This window comes from Melopsittacus undulatus, chromosome 7 (assembly GCF_012275295.1).
Source record: "Melopsittacus undulatus isolate bMelUnd1 chromosome 7, bMelUnd1.mat.Z, whole genome shotgun sequence".
Lineage (NCBI taxonomy): Eukaryota > Metazoa > Chordata > Aves > Psittaciformes > Psittaculidae > Melopsittacus > Melopsittacus undulatus.
Genome location: NC_047533.1, coordinates 61,033,562 through 61,056,540, shown reverse-complemented (window position 1 = coordinate 61,056,540; position 22,979 = coordinate 61,033,562). Strand labels below are relative to the sequence as shown.

General features: G+C 36.0%; 1 protein-coding gene across 3 annotated transcripts in view; it reads right to left on the bottom strand.

Moving 5' to 3' along the window:
• LRBA (LPS responsive beige-like anchor protein) overlaps positions 1-22,979 on the bottom strand; it is a 395,364-nt gene that overhangs the window by 241,042 nt on the left and 131,343 nt on the right. For all 3 annotated transcript variants that reach the window (XM_031046772.2, XM_031046774.2, XM_031046773.2), the window contains one exon: positions 18,368-18,476. In XM_031046772.2, the coding sequence (XP_030902632.2) occupies positions 18,368-18,476 (109 nt within the window). The remainder of the gene's footprint in view (positions 1-18,367; positions 18,477-22,979) is intronic.

Genomic DNA, 22,979 nt, shown 5'->3' with positions numbered 1-22,979 from the left:
ATTTGAAGATTAAAAAGAATCTGCATCTAAAGCCACTGTTTGCAATACGAAGGGGGAGAGAAGGGCATTGATTTTCTAGCCAGACATTCCTGGGGAAAAAAACCCTATGCGTTTAAAATCACAAGGGGAGGTGTGAGGTGGAGTGGGGTGTTGGAAACCTGCAGTTGACTTAGATCATGCCAAACACAGACTGGTGAAACTATGGCCATGACCAGAAAAAAAACCAAACCAACCCTACCACAATCAATTTGGGTTAGTGATTAGAGAGAAATGCAAGGATCTCAGGAGACATCTGGTTTTAATCTGTGCTGAGTCAACAGCTTTTTTTTTTTACCTTTAAGTCTCACAGTATCAAGCTTTAGTAAACCCAACAAAATAGTGCAACTGCACTTTTACTGAGATTGCATCTTTCAAATGAACCCAATTTAGTACCATAGTTAAATAAGACAAACTAACAAGAGTTCAGCTGGATATAAAACCAAATGACAGGATAAATCAAGACTAAAGAGCAGAGACAAATAACATCAGTATTTTTCTGCAGCATCCATTAGTACCACAGACTATTTTTTTCTTTTACCTTTTTCTTTGATACTTATATAATAGTTATTATTTGTGTTAAGGTAGCACCCTTGGATCACAATCAAAGACGAAGATATATATAAACAAGAGCTCTCACTCCTTGCTAGAAACTGGTATTTGCTATCTACCTACATTATTCCAATAATTCAACTCTCTAAGCATCACTGCTAACCACCAGCACAAACAGTATGCAGAGACAAACATTCTTTTCAAACCCAAGGAGCTAGGCCTTACCGTACATACACCCAAATGCTTTCCATTCAAAGTATGTGCTAGGATAGACACTCTTCTCCTTCATTTTTGCAAATCTAGTTTATGTCTGCAGTCCTTTCATACTATTAGCCTGTTTAAAACAGGCTAATATTTTAAAAACACTACAGTTGGACATTAAATCTGAGATCCCTTGAGACCACATCTTCCAAGTACATGTCATTTTTCAAGCTAGAAATCAAAATACAACTCCCCTATGCTCTAGAAACAGGAAAGCTCAGCACTTCTACATAGGTAGGTCTATGCTCCTAGATATTAAGCAAAGGAGCCAGTGATGATCTTTTCTTAAGGAAAGAAGGAGCCAGTGATGATATTTTAAGCCATTTCCTAACCATACTGCATCAACCTTGTGACATTCAACTGCTTCAACACCACTGCCAAGATTAGCACTGCATTCACTAAATAACTTCTAGTCCATTGCAACAAATGAACTGGATCCATGAACAATGTCCGGAACTGACAAACTCACTCACTTTATAAGGAACTTCCACTCTGCCCAGCAAATGAGACATATGCTTACATAATCTAGGGATTTACTACTCATTCTCAGAGAAGGCCAAATTAAGGCTGCACTGCTCTGATTTTGCAAAACTCTTTGACATTTGGTTTTTGCAATTTTGTCATATAATTTCTACACAAATTTAAAAAAAAGGAGAAGGGAAATAGCTTTTAATCAGATCAAAACACATATACAAGTCTCAAAGGAGCCAAATTTGGGCCAAATGCAAACACTTATATCACTTCAACCAAAGCAAAACAGTATTTAATTGTTGCCTTGTCTGCGACCAGTAGTTAATCACGTGTGAGCAACTTGTTACTGCCAAAAGAGAAACAGTAGTGTTTCTAGTGTTTAGCTCCAGACTCCAAAGGTGGACGAGAGGCTTAGGCAACTGTCCCAAATCTATTTTCAGTCTTCCCCAACTTTTCTTTCTGTTCTTCTCTTCTATCTTCAGGCTCTTTCTCCTATTACCCACCCAAACTTTGCCTTTTGTTGTTGCTGTCATTTACCTTACTTTAACAATACCATCAGGACACTTCCTCCCCTCTGTACCATATCAACACTAAGTGGAAGTAAGGGAAATTATTATCATCCACAGCAATGGCAAGGCTATCAGCTCAGGAAACATTTCCCAAATAAGTCTTGCTGTGGTTTTCAAGACATTCTTCAAGATCTTGTGAAAATCTTCTTATGACCAGGGGCCAGATGGCACACCTCCAGCAAACCCCAACAAACCAAAGCTCTGAGATTTCCTCATTTCCTCAACTCTAATCACCATCTCTTCAGCTGTCTTGTTCCACTGAGGCACAGTAAGGACCTCAGTTACCTGTAAAGTAGCTGGAAAGCAGTCCAGCAGTTTTAGCCCCAGCAGCCAAATAATTGCTTTCTTAGGATTAAGATTTCCAGACACCCTACTGCCAGCACAGCTCTTTTACAACTTACAGCACTAAGACTTGGCACAGGAGCGATGCCTGAGCAGACTAAAAGTCACACACAATTCAAATGGCACAGCTAAACCTTGAATGGAGTCTCTAAGAGCAGGTAACACACTATTTTTAAACAAAGCAACTTACTAATTAAGCCCTTAAAGGTACAACATAAACAACGAATTTTCACAAGTTCTGTGTCAGATGAATTCTGAATGATTTTTCATAACAGGGGCAAAAAGTACATTTCTGACAGTGGGGAAACAATAATACCTCAAAACATGGAAAAATCAGGAATTCTCAAGGAAATAAATGTTTTAATTTGGAAACATTTTTCCAAACTTTTTTCCAAAACAAGGAAAAGATAAACCTTGGAGAGCACAAAGAATGAAAAAATGTAGCCAGAATTACTCAGATGTTCAGCTGATAAGCTGAAAGAATTTGGAACCTTATTACAAAATACCTTGTACCACTTTAACCTATAAAATGTGGCTTCCGCCTCATTTGGACAAGTTGAAAGTCTATAGCTACCAAAGACACAACTATAAATACTTAGTTCTATTACTATTTAATACATGACTTATGTTTATTGTCTCAACACCTACCTTACAGGAGTGTGTATTCCTATGTAGGACCCATTTTTATTATTGTATAATATGAATGTGAGTTTTTATATGTAGAATACAATGCAAGAACAATCAACATACCTCTACTGATTTTGTTAGGTATTGTTTGATATTCCTGCTACATCACACTCACTAAATTTCCTTATAAATTTGCCAAACACATGCAGAGCAAATTTATTTCCAGCCAGAACCTCCACAGAAACAGTTTCCAAGATTATGTAAAGTTCCAGATTTCAAAAAAACACAGAAAGATTAGACCCTTGAGATACCCCTGCAGCCTGGGGTCTGTGTTTCTGTCTATTTTCAACATAGTTCCCCTCAAGTCCTTTTCAGCTTTCCCTGTTTAGTGTTTAAGAACACAATTCTGATTTTAATCCAGGAAATTCAGAATGTATCAAAATATACTAGCTCATAAACAAAGAACAGAGAAATAACTTGCATGTGAGATAACAAGACATTTAGACATTATAGCTTCCTCTCTTGCCATAACCAATTGCATGCTAATGACAAGCATGTCTCTAATAAGCTTCCGTACATTGCATACCAAGTTGGTTTCAGACCTGACTCGGCTCCTTAACACGTCACTTAAGGTGCTTGATAAATAAGGTGCTTAATAAATAAACAATTAAATAGATCATAGTTTGCCTTCATATAACTTTGTTTTGTACTCTGATAACAGAATCAAGGGTATGTTTTAAAAGTATTCTATCCTGTAAAGTAGTCTAGTAGTAGGCATTAAGAAGAAATGGAAAAGTACCATCAGCACATAGTAAAATTAGTTTATACACAGGGATATATAATAATAACTAAGGCAGATGTAGGAACCAAACACCTATCAATCTGTGCTAGCTCCAGGAGCAGCATTAAAACTGTTCTGTGCCATATCTGAGTAACCTGGTCTATCGGAGTTGTCCCTGCTTGTTGCAACAGGGTTGAAACTAGATGATCTTTAAGGTCCCTTCAAACCCAAACCATTCTACAGTTCTGTATTTGGCAAATCTTTTGTGAAACCTCAGCTATGAAACATTCTGACACGAACATGAACTCACAACCAAAGGTAACCCATCCGTCCTTCATCAGTTTCTATCATGCTTGCGACAAATGTTAATTTAGGGGCCTTGATTTCTGACAGTTCAAGACGTTTTCCGCCTCTCAAAATGGAGAATGATCACCTCGACTACCACGTACCCTTGAGCAACACTGCTAAACAGGACAAATGTGTTTGCTGGCAATGTAGTTGCTTCCCATACACAGAAGAAAAAAATCCTTTAGTTTCTGCTATTAAATCACAGCACCTTCATTTGTATCTGCAGAAACATTTTAACTTATTATTAAGGAAAAGTATTAAGGCCTTTTTCTTTTCTCAAAAGAATTTCAAATTACTACCAGAGAATCTGTGAGGAAAAAAAATACATAGGATTTTATATAAAAGTTTATAAGAGAAAAATATCAAGCTCAGTGCAGCTGACTCATAAGTTTCTAACTTACACGCCAAACTTGCTCAACACCTTACGGTAAACTAAGGTACTTGAGAGGCTTATTCTTTGGGGACCAAGCCTTTTAAAAGCAGGATATTTTGATTAAGATGATGATAAAATGGCAAAGATTTGTGACAAACACAGAAGCAAATGGGAAGGATTCTTAAGATATGGCATTTTATAGCAGATATCCTTAACAAGCATTCCTTCCTTCATTGCCACTTACTTTGGAAAGATGTTAAGCAGTCACAATCCCAGGTTTAGCTTAACCTCTCTGCGTTAACTTAAAGCCTCCTGTCAAAATTCTTACAGCATCAAACTATGAAAAGCAAATTATTTTAACTTCATTTTTGTCCTCTCCTTTTTTCAGTAGTCCATGTTTTATATTTCTGGATGTTATGAGTTTTTTTAGGATTAAATGTGCCACTTCTGGGAGGACTTCAGAGTAACAGTGAAATCCAGAAGTCTCTAAGTCACTTGGGACCTTCTCTGAAACAGTGATCCCTGGAAGAGCAACGTAACTGCCTTATAGATCTTCCGCTTCATGATCTATGACCATCTCAAAGGTTCCGTTTTCTCCTATTTAAGTCAAAGAGAAAGATCGGTAGGTGAACTAATTCTGTAAACATTGCAATTGCAGAATCAGACAAAGTAGGAACAAAAAAGATTTTTAAAAAACCTATTACAGTGATTCCTATTTAAAAGCTAATACAGAAAAATTAAGATGAAAGGCTGGACTGCAAAGCAGTGAGATGGAAGTGGCAATGTGAAAGGACCTGTCAGTTCTGTTAAGAATTCTGATTAGTGCTGTCTTGTTCCCTTCCCTGAAAAGCTGTAGGTCTATTCACAATAAAGAGGTTACCTTTGTAGAAGATCAGGAATGTCACCCTTGGCTGGGCATGGTTTTTCAGTTTTCTACCATCTCCCTCCCTGAATCCCAGACAGACTTCAAAATAAAGATAATTTTATTAATTTAATTGTAAGATCCTTCTTTAAAGAGAATTACAATCTCTTTTCAACCATCAGACTCCTGGAGGTATTTATTTCAGCACAGTCACTATATTTTCACTGAGAACAGAGCATTCTCAAAGAAAGGCTAAAGCTTTCTTTGGAATTAGAAATACCAAATAAGGAGAAACTAGATGCATTATATCCTAGATGCAGTATGTTGCACAACTTCCTCTCCATTAATATTCCAATAAATGAAAGAGAAAAATTTTCTATGTGACTAATGCAGGTAATACTGAAAAACTTAGCTGCAAATACTTCAGGCTCTACCAATGAACTTCTCTGAATGATGAGATGCAGCTTTAACCCAGCAGCCTGAACTCAGGTCAGTCACAAGCAGTATTTGCAACTGAAATGCTTTTGCCAGGAAAAGCCAAATGAGAAAACAAACATGCAGGAACAAACCCAGAATACAGAGGGTATTTTACAGGTTTGTGATTCCTTCCTTCAATTCCTGTTACAAACAGACTTCTCATATAAAAGTAATACTTTTAAAAATTAAATTGTATTTGAGAGAATATTCAAGACTATTGACAAAAGACTGCCAAATACATCTGGGCTACAAACGACAATACATTCGATCAAATGTTAACACTCATTTAGCAATCAGATGCATATTTCATCCTTAATGAAGGCCTGAAAAGAAGAGTTCACTTTATTCTGGATACAGGTATCAAAGCAGATCTCACAAAGCAACATAGGCACATCATCTAAGGATCTTTTTCACATTAAGAATCCTATTAGAAGGAAAACACTAAAAGGTAATTGAATTTCCCTCAGTTATCTTCATCTCTGTCAGCTCCTGCTACAATAACTTACTCTCCAGAGCAGAGATAACTCAATTCTGTCCAGCAAGCATATGTTATGAATCTCCAAAGCAAACTTGTCTAAATCATTCTGGTCTTCTATCAAGGTTGGCTGTGGATATGAACTCTGACAGAAAGCAAACAAATTTATTTTTATCTTTTCAATAATTCACTTTCCTGTGCCTTGATGGAAGAATCTAAAGACATAAGTGTTTCCACTAATTCTAGAATTACAAAGACTGGTTGAAAATATTTTATCTGGAAGTTAATGCTATTATAAACTGTTTGATTCATCATTCTGTGTTAGCAGAAACAAAAAAGTGTGTAACAGCAGTTTCAGGCTTCTGTTCATATACAGTAACTAAAACAACCTCATGCTGTAACTGATGTATTTTTCAGAGTGGTTTTGACATTTTTATTTCCACCTTCAATGGAAATATTAACTGTACAAATAATAACAACCAAAGTATGCTCTTTCACCAAAGTTCTTAAAACATCAGTAAGTGCAATTATTCCACTTACATAAGCAAACTGCTTTGATTTTAAAAATCACATTTTAGGAAGGCATAATGACTTATCTAGACCAACATCACAAAAGAAAAGTGATACAGAAAGCAGCCAGAGGAAAGGAAAATGACAAGAATCACAAAAGCTACTTTTGGAAGGAGAGGAGATAAAAAACAAGCTAAGGTTCTGGACAAACTAACACTAGTTAGTACAATTCCTGTCAGTTTGTGATTGTTTCAGGCTGTTCAACATATATGCAAAATAAAAAAATCTGAAGAATGAGCGTATAATGAAGTGACAAAGTTCCCTGCTGGTACTAAGCTATTCAGGGTTGTATAATCATGAAGGAGCTGTGAGGAACCAGAGAAGAAGCTTGGAAGACCAAGTCATCATGGTAATAGAACGGGAACTTCAGCGTAGGTAAAAGAAATGTAAGAAATAATCTAATTTTAGATATAAAATTATGAATTCTGAGTTCACCTTTATCTTCACTCTTTTTTATCATTATGAGATTGCATTATCAATGACATTGTTATATGAAACCATCAGCTCAGTACAGAACAATCAACAAGCATGCAGGAATCAAAGAATTAGAAATCACTAAAAAGAACACCACATAAAACATTGTGTATTTATAAGCTCCTGGTGTGTCCACATCTGGAATGCTGTGTGCAGTTTGGGGTCTTCCATCAGAAAATATGATAGAACTGAGAAGCATTTTGGAAGGATTCAGAATTGGAATCACTGTCTCAGAAGAAATAACTACGTAACAGTAGGATTTTTCAAGGTGGAGAAAAAAAGCAAAGAGAAAATTCAGGAAGGAAAAGAGAACTCTATAAAATCATGTAGTATAAAGAGCTCTTTCTAGGTGAGTTCTTGTAACATTAGATGGAGAGAGAACTACAGTGAAAAAGCAGACCAAAGAGGTGGAGAGTGCATGCTGAGACAATCATGTGTGAAAGTTTGCCAAGAGCTCGTAAATGACAGGGACTGGCAGTCTTGTTGAACCTGCAAAATATGATCAATTCAGAATATCACTGATCTGCTGAATTTGTACACCACCATGCTAGGTGGTATACAATACAAATTTGTACACTACATGCTAGGACCACTAGCAGCTGGTATGACTCAGACAACATCCGAGAGAGTGACGCTACTCTGAGTAAACAAGGAACCCAGGATTGTGTGTATTTCCCCATGAAGCAAGGGACTTTCTGCAGGATTTTGTGAATCTATTGGAATAAACCTTTCATTATAATTGTTTGAGTCAGCCTTCCAGCTGTAAGCTCCAACTGCAAATGCATAAGTGATGGTGTTGTGTGTAGTATCAGCTATTAACAGTACCAGATTTATGCTATTAATTACAACAGTATAATGAAGAGAAGGCATTCCAAGAAATACTGGATGTGATTCATGTCTCCCCTTCAACATGACTCACTAGCAGTGAAAAGCCATTTTACAACACAAGAATGAAACCAAGATGCCAGTACAATTTGCTGTTACCTCAGTTTAACTATAAGCAAAAGTCTGTGTGGATTCAAAGTTTTACTGAGCAAATGGGGAGGGGGAAAAAAAATCCCTGAGGAGATACAAAGTAACTGGACATCATTTCTGGCAAGCAAAAATCAGCAGCCTTAGAAAGTGTTACTGTGTTTGCCCTTTGAATAAAATCTTCCTTAAGTATCCACAGTTTGAGATAATAGGCTTGATAATGTGATTACTCTTGCTCATCCATGTTGCAGTAGGAATCAATCATCCAAGAACAGAGAATAGAACTACTAAGATGACCTAGAGCACAGGCCGCCTTAGAAGAAAAAAAACCTAGAAGAATAAAACAGAGTAGTGAAATGAAGTGAGACGTGATGAATGACAAAAAAGTAAAAATAAGAAAAACTAAAGGAAAAAACACATGTGAAGCCAAAAGATAATCACATAATAACAAATACGCGCTGAATACAAGTATAAATAAATTAGAAAAAAATGAGCAGAATTTTAAGTCCAACCTACCAGCTAGAATAGTGAGAAAAAACACCTTTGGGTATTCAGACCACGCAGATCTTTCATGACCTTGTCAGCACCAATATCAGAATTATTTTAATACATTGTCTTTCTCACTTAGGTTAAAGTAACTTACAACAAAGCACATAGGAGAGATGTGACCTATCACATGTGTTTTTTCTTCAAAGCTGAACAATTTCTAACACTGTTGTTAAAAAGGTGCACAAGTAATACAAGCTATCTTTGGACGAGGATTTTAAAATAAAATCTCCAATCAAGCACAACAGTATATTTGCTTTGTTAATGATAGAAATTTACACTCTATGTACACTGTATTACTTTAGTCAAGAGTATTTTGCATTTTAGTATCACTGCCTTGCATAAGCTACCAATAAAAGTCTGTACATGAATAATAACCAAGGTAAACTACTGATTTATTTTTCATGAATAGGTGAGAACGATATTTCTGATGCAAATATCTGATCTGAAGCAAGAAATTTCTTATCTTAGTTTTCACATTACAAGCATAAAAAGATGGAGGAAAACATGGAAAATGTTTTTATAGACAACACAAAAACTGTACAGTATTAGGGGTTCAAATGAAATGCATGCCATCCATCAAAAGGCTTTTTGTAAAGACCAGAAAAAGCTGGAATGGTTAAGCTACAGAGAAAGAAGGCTGTAAGAAAATAGCATTCTTTAAGAAATCTGTTCAAAGAAGAAAAACAGAAAAATATGTCAACTAAGGCTTGTTAGTTTTTAAAACAGAAGGAAGCAGGCCAAAAGAGTCTGAGGAACACTTACATACAAGCATAAAAGGCAGTAATAAATTATTTTACAAACAAATCAGGAGCAGTAAGCCTGTTAAAGTATCTCTGTAGAGCTAATAGCAGATGAAAGGATAAAAAGAGCTCTTGGAACACGAGACCACCAAATTTTGCTGATAGCTTTGAATAATTCAAGGTTGTAAAAACAGCAAACATGAACAAATGCTAATACAGTGACTGGGAGATAAAACAGTAAGTGAAATTCATATCAAAAACTGCAAATTTTGTCTAAATCATGATCCCTGCCATCCAGGTATAGCCAAGAAAGAACCCCTATAAAACCACACTGCTCTTATACTTGTCCTTCAGCATGTACTATTCAACTCCATTAGAATAGTGAGTTTGATGAACTTTTGGTCTAACCCAGTACAGATGCTCTTGAGTCTCAGAAAACTATTCATCTGTGATACAGAAGAACATTATTAATGTAAACTAATTTTAAAAGGCACAGAATTTCCAAGTGAATTTTGTTAACATCTTAAATTATTTTGGATTTTGAATGCTCTAAATAAAGTTCAAGTTATAAAAGTTTACTGCCAAATTGTTTCCTATTCCACAAAACGACCTATGGCTCTATAATATCCTACTAACTGAGAGCTGTTTATCAGAGTATTTGAGTAATTCCCATCACAAGTCAGTATTCACAAAGAATTATCTGCAGTAAGCAGAACCTACCTATGTAAATCCTGCACATATTAATATAAGACCAGACATTCAAATTTCTGTGCTTCTTTTGCTACTGCATGACCTCTTAGAAGTAACTTAAGTCATTGAGGTGGAAGAGATACTCCATAGTATAGATTATGATATTTTAGTCACTTCTTACTCTGTATTTACTTTGAGAGCTACACTTTCAATGTTAATAACAAGTTTGAAACTTAGAACTTGAAATTAAAGAGAAAAAAGAACAGAAATCAATCCTAATAAAGTGCTGTTTAGAAATTACCTTATCTATGCTGATGAATCTCGTAAGCATGCTCTAATTGTAGTTCTGGATTTTGTATTGCTACTGAACTAGCAAGTGAACTAAATAATTAAAACCAAAAACAAAACCACAAACAAAACAAACAAAAAACAAACAAAAAACCCCACAACACAAGCCACCTTGTCAGTCTTACAATTACGGATTGATACACGCACACACAGAGAAGTTAAGATGCACTGATACAGAAAAAGATAAGTTCAAAGAGGAATGTCTGTTCCCAGTTAGCAGAAGACAGGTTACAGCAGAAGCATACAGTGCTGTTCTACATTCTCTAATTATCCGATTTTCTTCATCCTATGTTGTTTCAATTCAGTCATTTAGGAAGCACATAAATGTTAAGACATAAGTGGTTAGAGGAATCGAGCCTTTGGCTCCTTCTGGCAGAGTGGATTTTTTTTTCCCCTAGGTTTCCAGGGTCTACAAACACTAAAATCAGAATTCCAAGGCATATTCTGCTAAGACTTCTGGAGCCACAAAGAGTAGATTAATTGAGCTCATTGACAATCTCTAGTGAAAATAATCAGCTGTAAGAGTATGTAGCAGAGAGTGTAAAAAGTTTTTAAAACAAAGCAAAGTGTGTCATTCACAGCAAGTGAAAAATAAGTAGATACATTAAATACTTTAAAAGGAGTGAAAAAGGCCATAAAAAGTACACATACCATACAGCTAATATTGCAAAACGTGTATAAAAGATTCATTCCTTCATGATATTCCTGAAGTTGTTTTCAAATTACATTTAGTATGTAAATGAAACATAGCATAGATTATAAAATGTGGAAAAGTCTCAAAGAGATACTGCTAAAGACTAAGCGTTAATTATAGATTTCGTTAGCATCAGAAAGATGATAACAGATCTTTTTATATGAAATAGCTAGTTATGAATTTGATTTCTGCATTCAGTATGATTTGAAAAGCCCAATAATACACTGATATTTATTAAATTTCAATCTGCACATAGCTTGTCTCAAAATTTGTCACAAATATTATCCAAAAATGGTAATGAAGATAACATTAACTTCTTGTTTCATCAGAAATGTTCATGGGAGAGAGTAGTTCTAAAATGACTTTTTTTCAAGATACTTCATAAACAATATTATTATATATTTGATAGCTCTTAGGCACAATCCCATAAACTATTTTGATTTAAATTTGAGATATAACAAAAAAAAGATGTCTCAACATTGCAGTGCTAGTTTTCATACTTTCTCCTCCCATTGCTTATTAAGCACAGTGGAAGAGAAACTACAATTTTTCACTCACCCTTTCATAGTCAGGCAATACTTTGCCCCAGCATTTTCCAGAGTGCAGGGAAAATGTTAAGATGTTCAACCAGAAAATTAACTTCTCATTACAGTATCCTTTACCTCACATGAGGCAATAAATCCATAAATTGTCACCTCCGGGATATAAGAAGTTTAATTCTCCAGTTTGGGACTCATCACCATATTGCAGCAGAACAAAATGGGTTAATCTTCCAATGGAAAAAAAACCCATGAAATTTCCTCCATGCTCAGCACTTTGATGAAGAGCTTATAATACATCAAAAAAACAGCATTTAGAAACAAAGCAAAACATTTTCTTCCTTCTACCAACAGATGGTGCTACACTGCCTAACCTGCCCAATACAAAGGACAGTGGTTATTTAAAAATTAAATTTGAGAAAGTTAAGCCCATTCATAACGAAATGTGTAAAGCCTTATTTTCCGTGAGGGTACATCTAACGTAGTTTGTGTTGCCACATTACATTTTTGCAATCTATATATAGCTTTGAGTTACATTATTACAGGACACCTACAACTTGCACTATCCATTATCTTCCCATGTTCTATAAAGACCCATTAATGATAACCCAGGCTACTAGACAGAATGCCCATTGAAAGCATTCCGAAATATTTTGTTCTAATAAATAAGGTCATTGCCATTAAGTATATTGAATAAGAATTCATATAAAAGGATGTTGCAAGAGCCACAGAAAAAAAAAAAAAAAAAAAACAAACAAAAAACCCCACAACTTGATGCATGAGATCCATAACATAAGCAGCTCTTATTAAAAACTGGAAATTATATGGAGAATAGGGACTCAGTCAAGGATTACAACTTTCTTTGGCACAGTAACTGTTTGTTACATGTAAATGTAACTATCACCTACAGAAACAGCAAAGACACCAAATACCATTTCCTAATTCTTTCAAGGGCTCTCAAACATTCACTCCAAGTTACAGATATTCCTGCCACAACTGATTTGCAGTACTGCTTAGTTACTTCTTCTGACACAAATAACATCTTCTAATATTTAATGCTCAGTACACCAAAGGGGGAAAGGTGCAGAACACACAACATTATCAATCCATGGAACCAGTGAATTCAGTTTTCTGCCAAGACAACAAAGAGCAAACAGCTACATCCAATTCACTACTGGAATGCTTGCTTAGCCTTGCATCTTATCTCTGTCAAGACAATACTTGCATTAAGATTTGTTTCTCCACATGAGCCATGAAGTAAAACATTCAGTTTATTACACACAGCCTATAAATTGATACTGAATAAGAATTAAAACTGTGAGGAAGTCCGCGTCTTCCGCATGCAAAACCATAACTAAGCAGAAAAGGGCAACAAATTTTACAGCAGCTGGAAATGCTAGATTTAATTACTGAAGAGAAATCAGGCAGAGAAGTTAGCTGCCTCGTATGATTTATAACAAATGCAAAGGGAAAGTCATGTGAAATTCTCAGTTAATCAACAGAAATGGCCAATAACAACAATGCCAACACTTTGTATTTCTACGGATGACTATGTTTGAAAAAATAAGACCAGAAATTCCAGGGAATCACACCACACAACCTTTAAAAACTGCCACTCAGAGGAGGCAGGTTAGTAAATTAGAGCAGCAATTACATTTCACTGAAAAAAACAACTCCAGTGTCTGTTTTCCTCACAGACTCAGAATGAAGAATCCTGCTCCATCCATTTTAGAACCCTTTCTGAAAATTGCATTGCAGTGTTCATTGCTCCTCTACACACACTTATAAAGTGCAACATTATGAATGGTTCTGCACAGCACTTTCCCCTCCATTTTCCTATTCCTTCATGTAAATATTCCAGGCAAATAAAACCCCACGCTGCTGGAACGATACCAATCAAAAATACTTCACACAAGCATTGAGATATGCTATTAGATTTTGGTCAAAATCCAATAGTGCCATGAGAAAGCAAACAAAACCTTCACTACAAAGATGAAACACTAATGCTCAAACAATGCAGGTCTAAAACACTTGCAGGTTTACTTATTTAGAATTCTATAAATATGTATATTCACACATAAATATATGAGGAGATTTATATAAGACAGGAGGCATATCCAAGGAAATGGGCACTCCTGTAATAAATTATAAAATAAAGTCAATTAGAGCAGAAAATTCCCTCCCCCTCCTCACACCAAATCCAATTATTCTCATTGGCCCAACTCCACAGTAGTCTGCACACAATCTAAGACACGGTACGAATCACCACATTTTTCAAGGTCATTTCTAGAAAGCAGTCTAGGTCATAGCATGAAACTAGTTGATGGAATTCAGGCATAAAGAGGTTCTTCTCTGGGATTTTCAGCTCTACCAAATATTTTGGTTTTCAAAAATGCCTAAGAGACCCATATATATCAATCCCAGGGACTCTGGACAAAATTTAAGATTATAAGGGTTATAAGTTACGTTACGAATGCTCACATTTCCGCATTCACTGTAAAAATGTTTGCTTCACTGCCACCTCACCAGAGAAATGAGTGGAATATTGCTTAATCACATTGTAAAATGGGTAAATATGTCTTGGGTCTCACTGTGACCTCCCTATACGTCTGCATTCATAGATGTAATTACTTACAGAAGTAGCAGTGAAAGCATAGGTGAAGAAAGGCTCAGAACAAAGCAAGAAATAGGTTAACTTTTTACTCAGCCACAGAAAAATCTCACAACTGCTCCTTCATCTCCAAAGCAATTCTTAGAAGAAAAACAGCATAACTGGTTTGCTCATAATTTGTTATTTTACTTACATCAGCTCCTATAAAAAAGAGAGATTTAAAAAAAAGATATTTAAAAAAAAGAGATTAAAAAAAAGAGTAGCCAAGCACCAAAGTGGATTTGTCTTTTGCAGGCTGCTGAGTTGTAAGGTAGAGTTGCCTAGAAGAGGGTGGGAGGTTGCATCTCCCACAAGGGAAGCTCAGCACCTCCAGTTTGAAGAAGCTTCCAAAGTACAGCACTGCAGAGGCAAAGGAGGGCTCTGCAATGCAAAAGGAGACAGACACTCCAAACACGAAGGGGGAAAAACAGCCAAGCCAAGAAGACAGATGCCCTTCTTGCCACCAGATACAGAAATGGATGTGCTGGTTTTGCTCACACTGTATTTGAAGTTTCTGAAATAGAGAGAATTGCCTTAAGAAGACATAGGGAGGAGAGAAAAGATTTCTTTTCAAATCCTTTTAATTTAAATTGCAGGCACTCAGAGTTTTCCACATACCTAAAGTTACAGCACAAAATGGAACAATATGCAAAAAACCCCACTCCTGCTTTAGACACCCTTTCTTTGTTTTTTTGATTATCCTACTTTATGGAAAGGGAATAGATACTTTCCTCTCAGTGTTCTAACCAATACAAGGTACCACCACATGGAGATACAGCAAGGAGAGACCCAACCAGACGTTATGCAGGCAAAGGGAGTATGTGCCACATTACTGTTGCTCTCTGCCTCCTCCTGACTGTGAAAGAATTGATAGGTGGGCATTTCTCAGTCAAGGAAGAAAAACATCTGCTCTGTACTTGCACTGAATTAAGAACCAAACAGGTCCCTCTGGACCCTATGCAACTTTTACAATGTCTAAAGTGCAGTTATCCAGCACAGCAGTGCTTTTCTAGTACTACCAATCTTTCTAGGTTTTTTCCCCCCTCTTACAGTGACCATCCTTAGCCATAACCAAATACTATGCAATAATATATAATACAGAACTTCACTTTGAAGTTTGCATAGATATTCCATTGCTTCCTCCTGCCTCTACGTGCCCCCAAATACCTGAGTTCAGTTTTAAATCAAGAAAAGATATTTTGCCTTTTACTTCAAAATTGCCCTTACTTAAAAAAAAAAAAAAAGAAAAAAGAAACAAAAAGGGGTTCTATGGAAAACTTTCCAAGACCAGATTGCTCTTTCGCCATGCTGCAAACCTGTCCAAAATCTGACACATATATTGAAAGGTTCAACTTTTTCATGACTTTTAGAAATGGGAGAATTAAAACCAGGTAGCAGGAAACATACTACAGATCTTTAAAAAGAAATTTGGGTGTTGGATTTTTGCTGGCCCAATATTACCATGGAATATTTGACATGTCACCTGAAACACCAGAAATGCAAGTCAATGAAAACGAAAAATGGGTGACAGTTCTTACCCCATTTCTCATCTGAAATCTTATCTCTGAATCGTTATTCCTCCTGCTACCAGACTTTACAGAGTCACTCAGCCCTTTATCCTCATATCTCAGGTGGCAAAGCCTGTGATCTAACCATACAAATCAGGCTAGATGAAACAATCTTTAGCTCAGCTCTCATCATCTGCTGCTCCGCTTTCTTATAGGTCCTCAGGCTGGAGAATGAACCACATCAAAGGCTGTATCAATCGTTTTGAGAGTCCTTTTTCTCTTATTTCCTAGTCCTTCCTGTCACATGTCAGTGAGTCATGACATGAGTGTTAGGGCCAAAATTAAGGCATCAAAATCTCAACACCCATTGGTACAATGGGAATATACCTACCAATTGCAATACACAGCATATCAGCAGCCCAACATGGCAGATAATTCCCATTAAACAACGGAATAGCACCAGGCTAGTCAAGTGACAGAACCATTTCCAGGCACAACAGAAGAATGGCAAGTCTTCTATTGTCTGAAGCACCACTTCAAAAGGCTATGAGGAACACTACAGCTAAAAAGCATCACTGTGCTAAAGCAAGACACACACACTTGACAGGGTATGTGAAAACAAGATCATACCATGGATGGATGGAACATAGTACATGGGAATTTCTGATTATTGATGCAATATCTGCAAATTCAACGGATGTGACTAAGGGTTCCCCCTTGCACAAAAGAAACATAACATTGACTGAAGCCTACCACAGACATCAGTAACACTAACTTCATGAGACACCAGGTTTGTTATTTAAGCATTTGCTAGAATGCAGTAGTTGTATATCATCAATTTGCATACCTGCAGAAGTGATGCTATATACAAGTTTTTCTAATGCAGTAATAAAACTGAACTTGATAAACAGACTGCTGCTATTTTGGTACACTAGTTTCTGTTTAAATTCAACCTGATGAGTTAAACCCCTGAGATAGCACAGATCCAAAACAGCATTAACTTAAAAAAGTATCAGCCAACTTTTATCCTAAAGAGTTATCACAGAAAAACTGAGCTATATTAAAAATGTAAGTTGATGCTCAGCATAAATTTCTTCCAGACATCATAAAAGGTGTCTTGAGACTGAAATAAGGCTAACAGTGAAGTTGTCAGTGAACAACTGTATCCATTCATAGCCCGTATTTACATGACAGAACCCTTTACTTCACACAGATTTCCCACATACACCCACACCTTTGCGAACAGTTTGCATTTGAAGAATAAAAGTGGGCTGTTCATCTAATCAATAATGCCATGTCATGCACAGAGCTTCTGCATAAATCCAGAGCAAAAGATGTCAAGAATGTCCCACTCCAATGATTATCAGGCAATGAAGTAAAAAGATGCACTTTTCATCTCCACAGGACTGTCGCCAAACCCTTGATGTAATAAATGAAACATGCCTGCTATTTCACCATTGCAAAATGGTACTGTAGATATCTTACAACATCTCCGTTTGCAGGAGGGGGTAACTAGCTCTAGATGAAGTGCAGATATGTTATTAAACAACGCACAGCTTGAATCCTGGGGCCAACACAGATGACCTTTAGAACATAAGCACTGTCTAAGACAAATATGCTTTCATCTTTGGGGAGTATTTTTTCAAGTAAAGATTTAAGAGTAAAACAATTTAGAAATACGTTAAGCACAAATGTGCCTTCAATCTCTTAATGCTTCATTTTAAAAACAAAACCACAAGGAATATCATATGTCAGAAGAAAGACTTAGTACTCTTTAAGCAGAATACTAGTGAATTTAGTAAGATTTAGCTTCATTTTCATTTAAGCAACACAAAAGCACAGGGAAAGGAGATATGTGATGTAACCAAAATCCAAAATCAGAGGTAAGACTAAAGTGATTCAGAAAAAAAGCATGTATTTTTATTACCAGTCTATAAAAACAAAGTCCATTATTTCACTTTAGAACCCCTTAAGTGGGATGAAAATACAAAAACGTAACCAAAACCACACTGAGGCATGTAAAACATAAAGAAAATGGTTTTAGAGACAGATTAAGTGAAACAGCAAATGATACAAAGAAAAAAGTTAATTTTTCATTTTGCACCTAACAGGCTGTTACCGTTTATCTTCAGTAAGGGTTTATTTTCCCAAGTTACATCCTGACTGTGACACCAAGGGGCTTTAACACATATAGGAATATTTGTTTCATGGGAAAGTGCAGCATTGGCATGACAAAATTCCTTCCCCTACAAACTATGGTTTGCAGATTCTGACAAGTTCTGAGCTGCTCTGCACAGCTTGTTTTTCCATCAAACTGTCGAACACCCTATGAATGCGAAGTACTTGTCAGGATGGCACCTCCTGCACCTGAAAAGCCCGTATCATACACCAGAATCCTCAAACACAGTGGGCTTGTTATCTTTTGGTGTTTTGGTTGTTTTTACTACTTAATTTCTTACCTCAAATTCAGCATGACGGTTAATATCCTCTGCTCTCTGTCTGCTCAAGATAAATTCTGCTTCATTAGCCACTCTTACCAAATGGTCCTTCATGGTTTGACTCAGTAACCTGAGGACAGAGAATATTTAAGAAATGCCTTGAAAGAATAAAGTGCTAAAATAAAGAATTGTAAATACAGGATATATTTACAAATATTTTGAGTTCTGTTCCATAACTGACTATTGTTTAAAGAAAATGGTATAACTAAGGTTGAAGCATAATTTTCTGGCAACTAGTAAAATTGTATTTCAATAGTAAAACAAACTAAGTATTAACCAAAATGTAAACACTCTAGACAGACATTTTACCTGAAATACAGATATATAAGAAAATCTTTCACATACAAACAACACAATATAAAGCAAAGCAAGCAGTTTACGTATATAAACATCCACAGTGAAAGCCCTAATGTAACTGATGTGAAGTTTAAATTAAAAAAATGTGAATTGCACTGCAGTAGTTTTTTCTCCAAATGTAAGTATCAAAATTTTATGGTAAGTATACATTTAAGTAATCTTTTCAGGATTATAAAACAACTTCAGTCTCACAAATGAAATGCTAAGATATACATTATTCCAGGTTATAGACAGAATAAAGCTATAATTCAATCTGAGATTTCTGAGGCCTTCATAAACTCTGAGTTTATGAATGGCAGTGGAGCCGACAGTCTGAATTACAACCCAATTATTCTGTGAGTTCTCCTATTGTTACTAACAACGTTTCCTTTGTAATTAGTTACATTGGGATTCATAAAGTTAAAACTGGCCATACGTGAGCAACGCTGTTTTACAAGATGCACATTTCCACAGCAGTACTCAAAGATACACCAGATAAATCCATCACATGCTCCACTGGTTAGTTTTTCAAAATACTGGTTGTTAAACTGCTTGTTGTTGGTTTTGTATTTTGTTTGTTTGGGGGTTTTTAAGATTTTCAGTTGCTAACACAGAAACTTGTTACAGAACATAAAATCACTTGTTTGCATTGCACATATAAGCTGAAGTACATTTCAACATGGTCAACAAGGCTATGTTATGCAGGAAGCCTTGTAATGTAACGTTAATTTTATCCCCTAGAACTTACTCATCTAACCTAAGACTCCACCTGTCTCTCTATGTTTGATACTAATATCATCAATGCCCTGCTCCTACTTTTCCATTTGAGGCAAACAAAATGTTTTAAAGAAATTCGTTAAGTGCAGCTTGATGCCTTCAATAGAAATAACTGCTTTCAGATGAGTAGACCATTGCTGAGACAAGGACAAGAAGCTGACTCTTGATGAAGTACTATTTCAACTCCAAACTACAAACCACACATTTTGTACATATGTGAGTCGCTATAAACTGTAATAACTAGATCAGGTAACTTTAGAAGAAAGCATTTGTCTCTCATGAAGATAAATATGATGTTTAGAAAAATCTCATTTTCCTCACTTAGATAATAACATACCTCAGGGATTTAAAGGATCATAATGGTCCTTTCTGGTACCTGCTCTGTCCTCCTACACAGGACTGACCATGCATGTTTTCCCAAAAATAATTTCATTTCCTCCATCAAGTCTGTACCTTCTGTTAGAGCTACAGCATAGCTTTCAGAAATATGCCCCAACTTCGGGTATTTTACTTTGTTTTCTTAAGATTTGATGATATTTTATACCATGTTCCCTATAGAGACACTTTATAATAAGGTAATTTAAGTAATTATTTGCAGTTATAAACAAAACAAAATAAAACAAACAAACAAAAAAACAACCCCAAGACCAACCACAACTATTTCTTGTCTGCTTTTATCCTGATTTTTATTCCAGCAACTAGATCACATTAGTTTTCTTGTTACATAAAAAGTCTATCCAAAAACATGTCTTTATAAATACTTTTTCTCACAGCAAAAGAACAACTCATTTTCTTGACTATAACTAGCTGTATTTCTTTTTCAAAGTATGTACACCCAAGCTGAAAGAAAAACTAAAGTTTAATAATTTCCTTCTTGCCTATGCATCATAATCTCTGTATGCAGATCCATGGACCCTGTTTGCTTTATACTATTATCTCACACACCTGATTATTTTTTCAGTATTATTAAATGCCAAAATGCTGTTCAATACGACAATTTACACTCCTCGTTCTCTGAGAAATTCCCTTCTGGTTTGGTTTTATTTATAACAAGTTATTAAATTGAATTTTTGCTGATCTTTAATATGAGAAGAGTGTGGCTGGAGCTTGGATGGCCACATTGTGTAGAAGTTAGACATAATACCTATGGGGATTAAAGACTCCAGATAGCAGGCCTACTGCTCTGCTTTCAGTGCACACTAGATTCAAAGTCTCAGACAGACTTTTCTTCCTTTGGCTAAGCACTTTCTGGACTAAATATATTTTAAAACATGTGATTAACTTTGAAAAGATGAACACCGTAGTAAAAACAAGCAAGGGAATGGATCCCATGCTGGAAGTTAAATATATACTTGCATACTTTGCTGGGTCAGGAATGAAGTGCTAAACCATTGAGTGAAGGAGCTCCAGCCAAATACATGACAGATTCTGATTTTAAGTGTTATGCTGGAAAAGAAAACTGTAAGGCACAAAGTAAGAAGTCTTCTTCTGATTTCTGGCTGCTGAGTGCTTAGATGATGAAGAGTCAATTTTTTCCTTACAATGAACAAAAAGGAGAAGATACAAAAGAAAAGGGAAAAACTAATACAGAAGAATACGTGCAAGCAAAGGAAATGAGAGATGGATAAGTTCTGGGTTAGTACTATTGATGTCCAACAATTGTCAATTTTAGCTAAAATACAGAAAAAGCTTTACCGGTGACATTTACAACAGTTATTTAGGCATAAATCTCTCATAATGTACTACAGGGAGAGATCATGTATGCTCCCCCAGTACTACCGCAACAGAGAATTCTGAGACAGGAAAGTTTACCTTTCTTGGCTACCTGCACTCCTCATAAACCAAGCATGTAAGAGACTCTCTTACTCCAAAAGGAGATATGTTCTACATGGATACAGGCTGTCTTTTATGGAATCTGACTGCTCAATGTGCTAAGTCTTGGAATTACTGTTGGAAGAAAGTTTTACAATTGGTTTGTGGAACTTTACAGATATGCCATTCAATCATCAAAAAATACACACAAGCCCATAAGGTCCTATAGCCTTTGGTCTGAATACATTTACACCCTTAAAATAGTAGAGAAAAGGAAAAAAAACCAAACCAAACACTAAGCAAAACAAAAACCGAAACAAACAAAAAAACCCAAAAACAACCACCAACAAAAAAAAAAAGAAAAACCCTAAAAATTATGCAGACTCACCAAAATGCCCACTTGGCCATCCAATAGCATAAAAAGTAGCTTAAAACTTGACAGCACTCCAAAAGGACATCTAGGAGGGAACACACCCATACCAATACAATCTTTTCTATCTAGAATGGTCACTTAGGGAGTATCAGGGCCTAGTGAAAACTGACCTGAGGTTGTGCTCACATTCTGAGAGACACTGCATGGTAGTACACCATATGTTTTCTGAAAACTATGAGATAGCAATAGTGCAATACAAGTATACGCACAGGGTGCGGTATAATACCTTCATGTTGCTCTTCTATTAACTTAGTTTTGAAAGCAGATGCTACTAAAAACTTTCCACATAAAAACCAAAATTTATAAAAAGGAATTCCCAGGCACTCAAGTGTTTTATGATTTTGCTTTTTCACTGACTCAACAATGCTCTCACAAGCAAAACCTACCTTTGTCATATACATACCCTCTAAAGTTATTAGTATCTCCAATAATGTAAGCTTTTTAGACTTAGTCCTCCCCAAAAAGCTTCTGTTTGCTTATTAAGTTGCAGCAAAGATGTTTCCAGTTACACAGAAATGATGTAATTTTAATCCATGCACAGATGATCAAGCAACTCAGTCAAATAAAAAAACTGGTTTAAAAATGGCTGTGCATGTCACACCATACCTTAGTGTGCACACACAAAAGTCATACAGTGTGCCAAGAACCCCACCTCAAGTCACTTACCCATTTCTGAAACACACAAAGGCTACGACTTCTAATTTTCAGCACATTTTAAATGCTGTTTAAAGTCTAGCCTAATGACTTTCCATAGCTGAAATTCAGACATCAACAAAGCCGCTTCTGCTATGAGACCAAAATAGTAACATAAAAACTCAAAAACTAAATCACTAACAATCCCTTTTACAAAATCTACCACTTGAGCAGAGTGGGTTGCTAAAAATAAGCAGCAAGGAAATGTGGAAAATATTTTTTTATCTTACAAATCAAAACTTAGGTCCAAGTTCTGTGTCATCAGAATCTCAGGACAAGGAGGCTGCAATAAGGGGACTGGTAGTAATCAATTCTACTTTGGCTGTGAGTACCTTTATCATTTTTATCCTGAGCCTTTTTTGGTCAATTATGCATAAAGCATAAAGTCTGTCAGTCACCATCCATTTTTTCATTAACAGCTGTATTTTTCTCACTATTTTCCATCACAGTAGTTGCTCCTATGGCAACACATTCTCTAAAATTCATTCCTTCAGAGTGACCACACTCTATTACAAGTGAAAG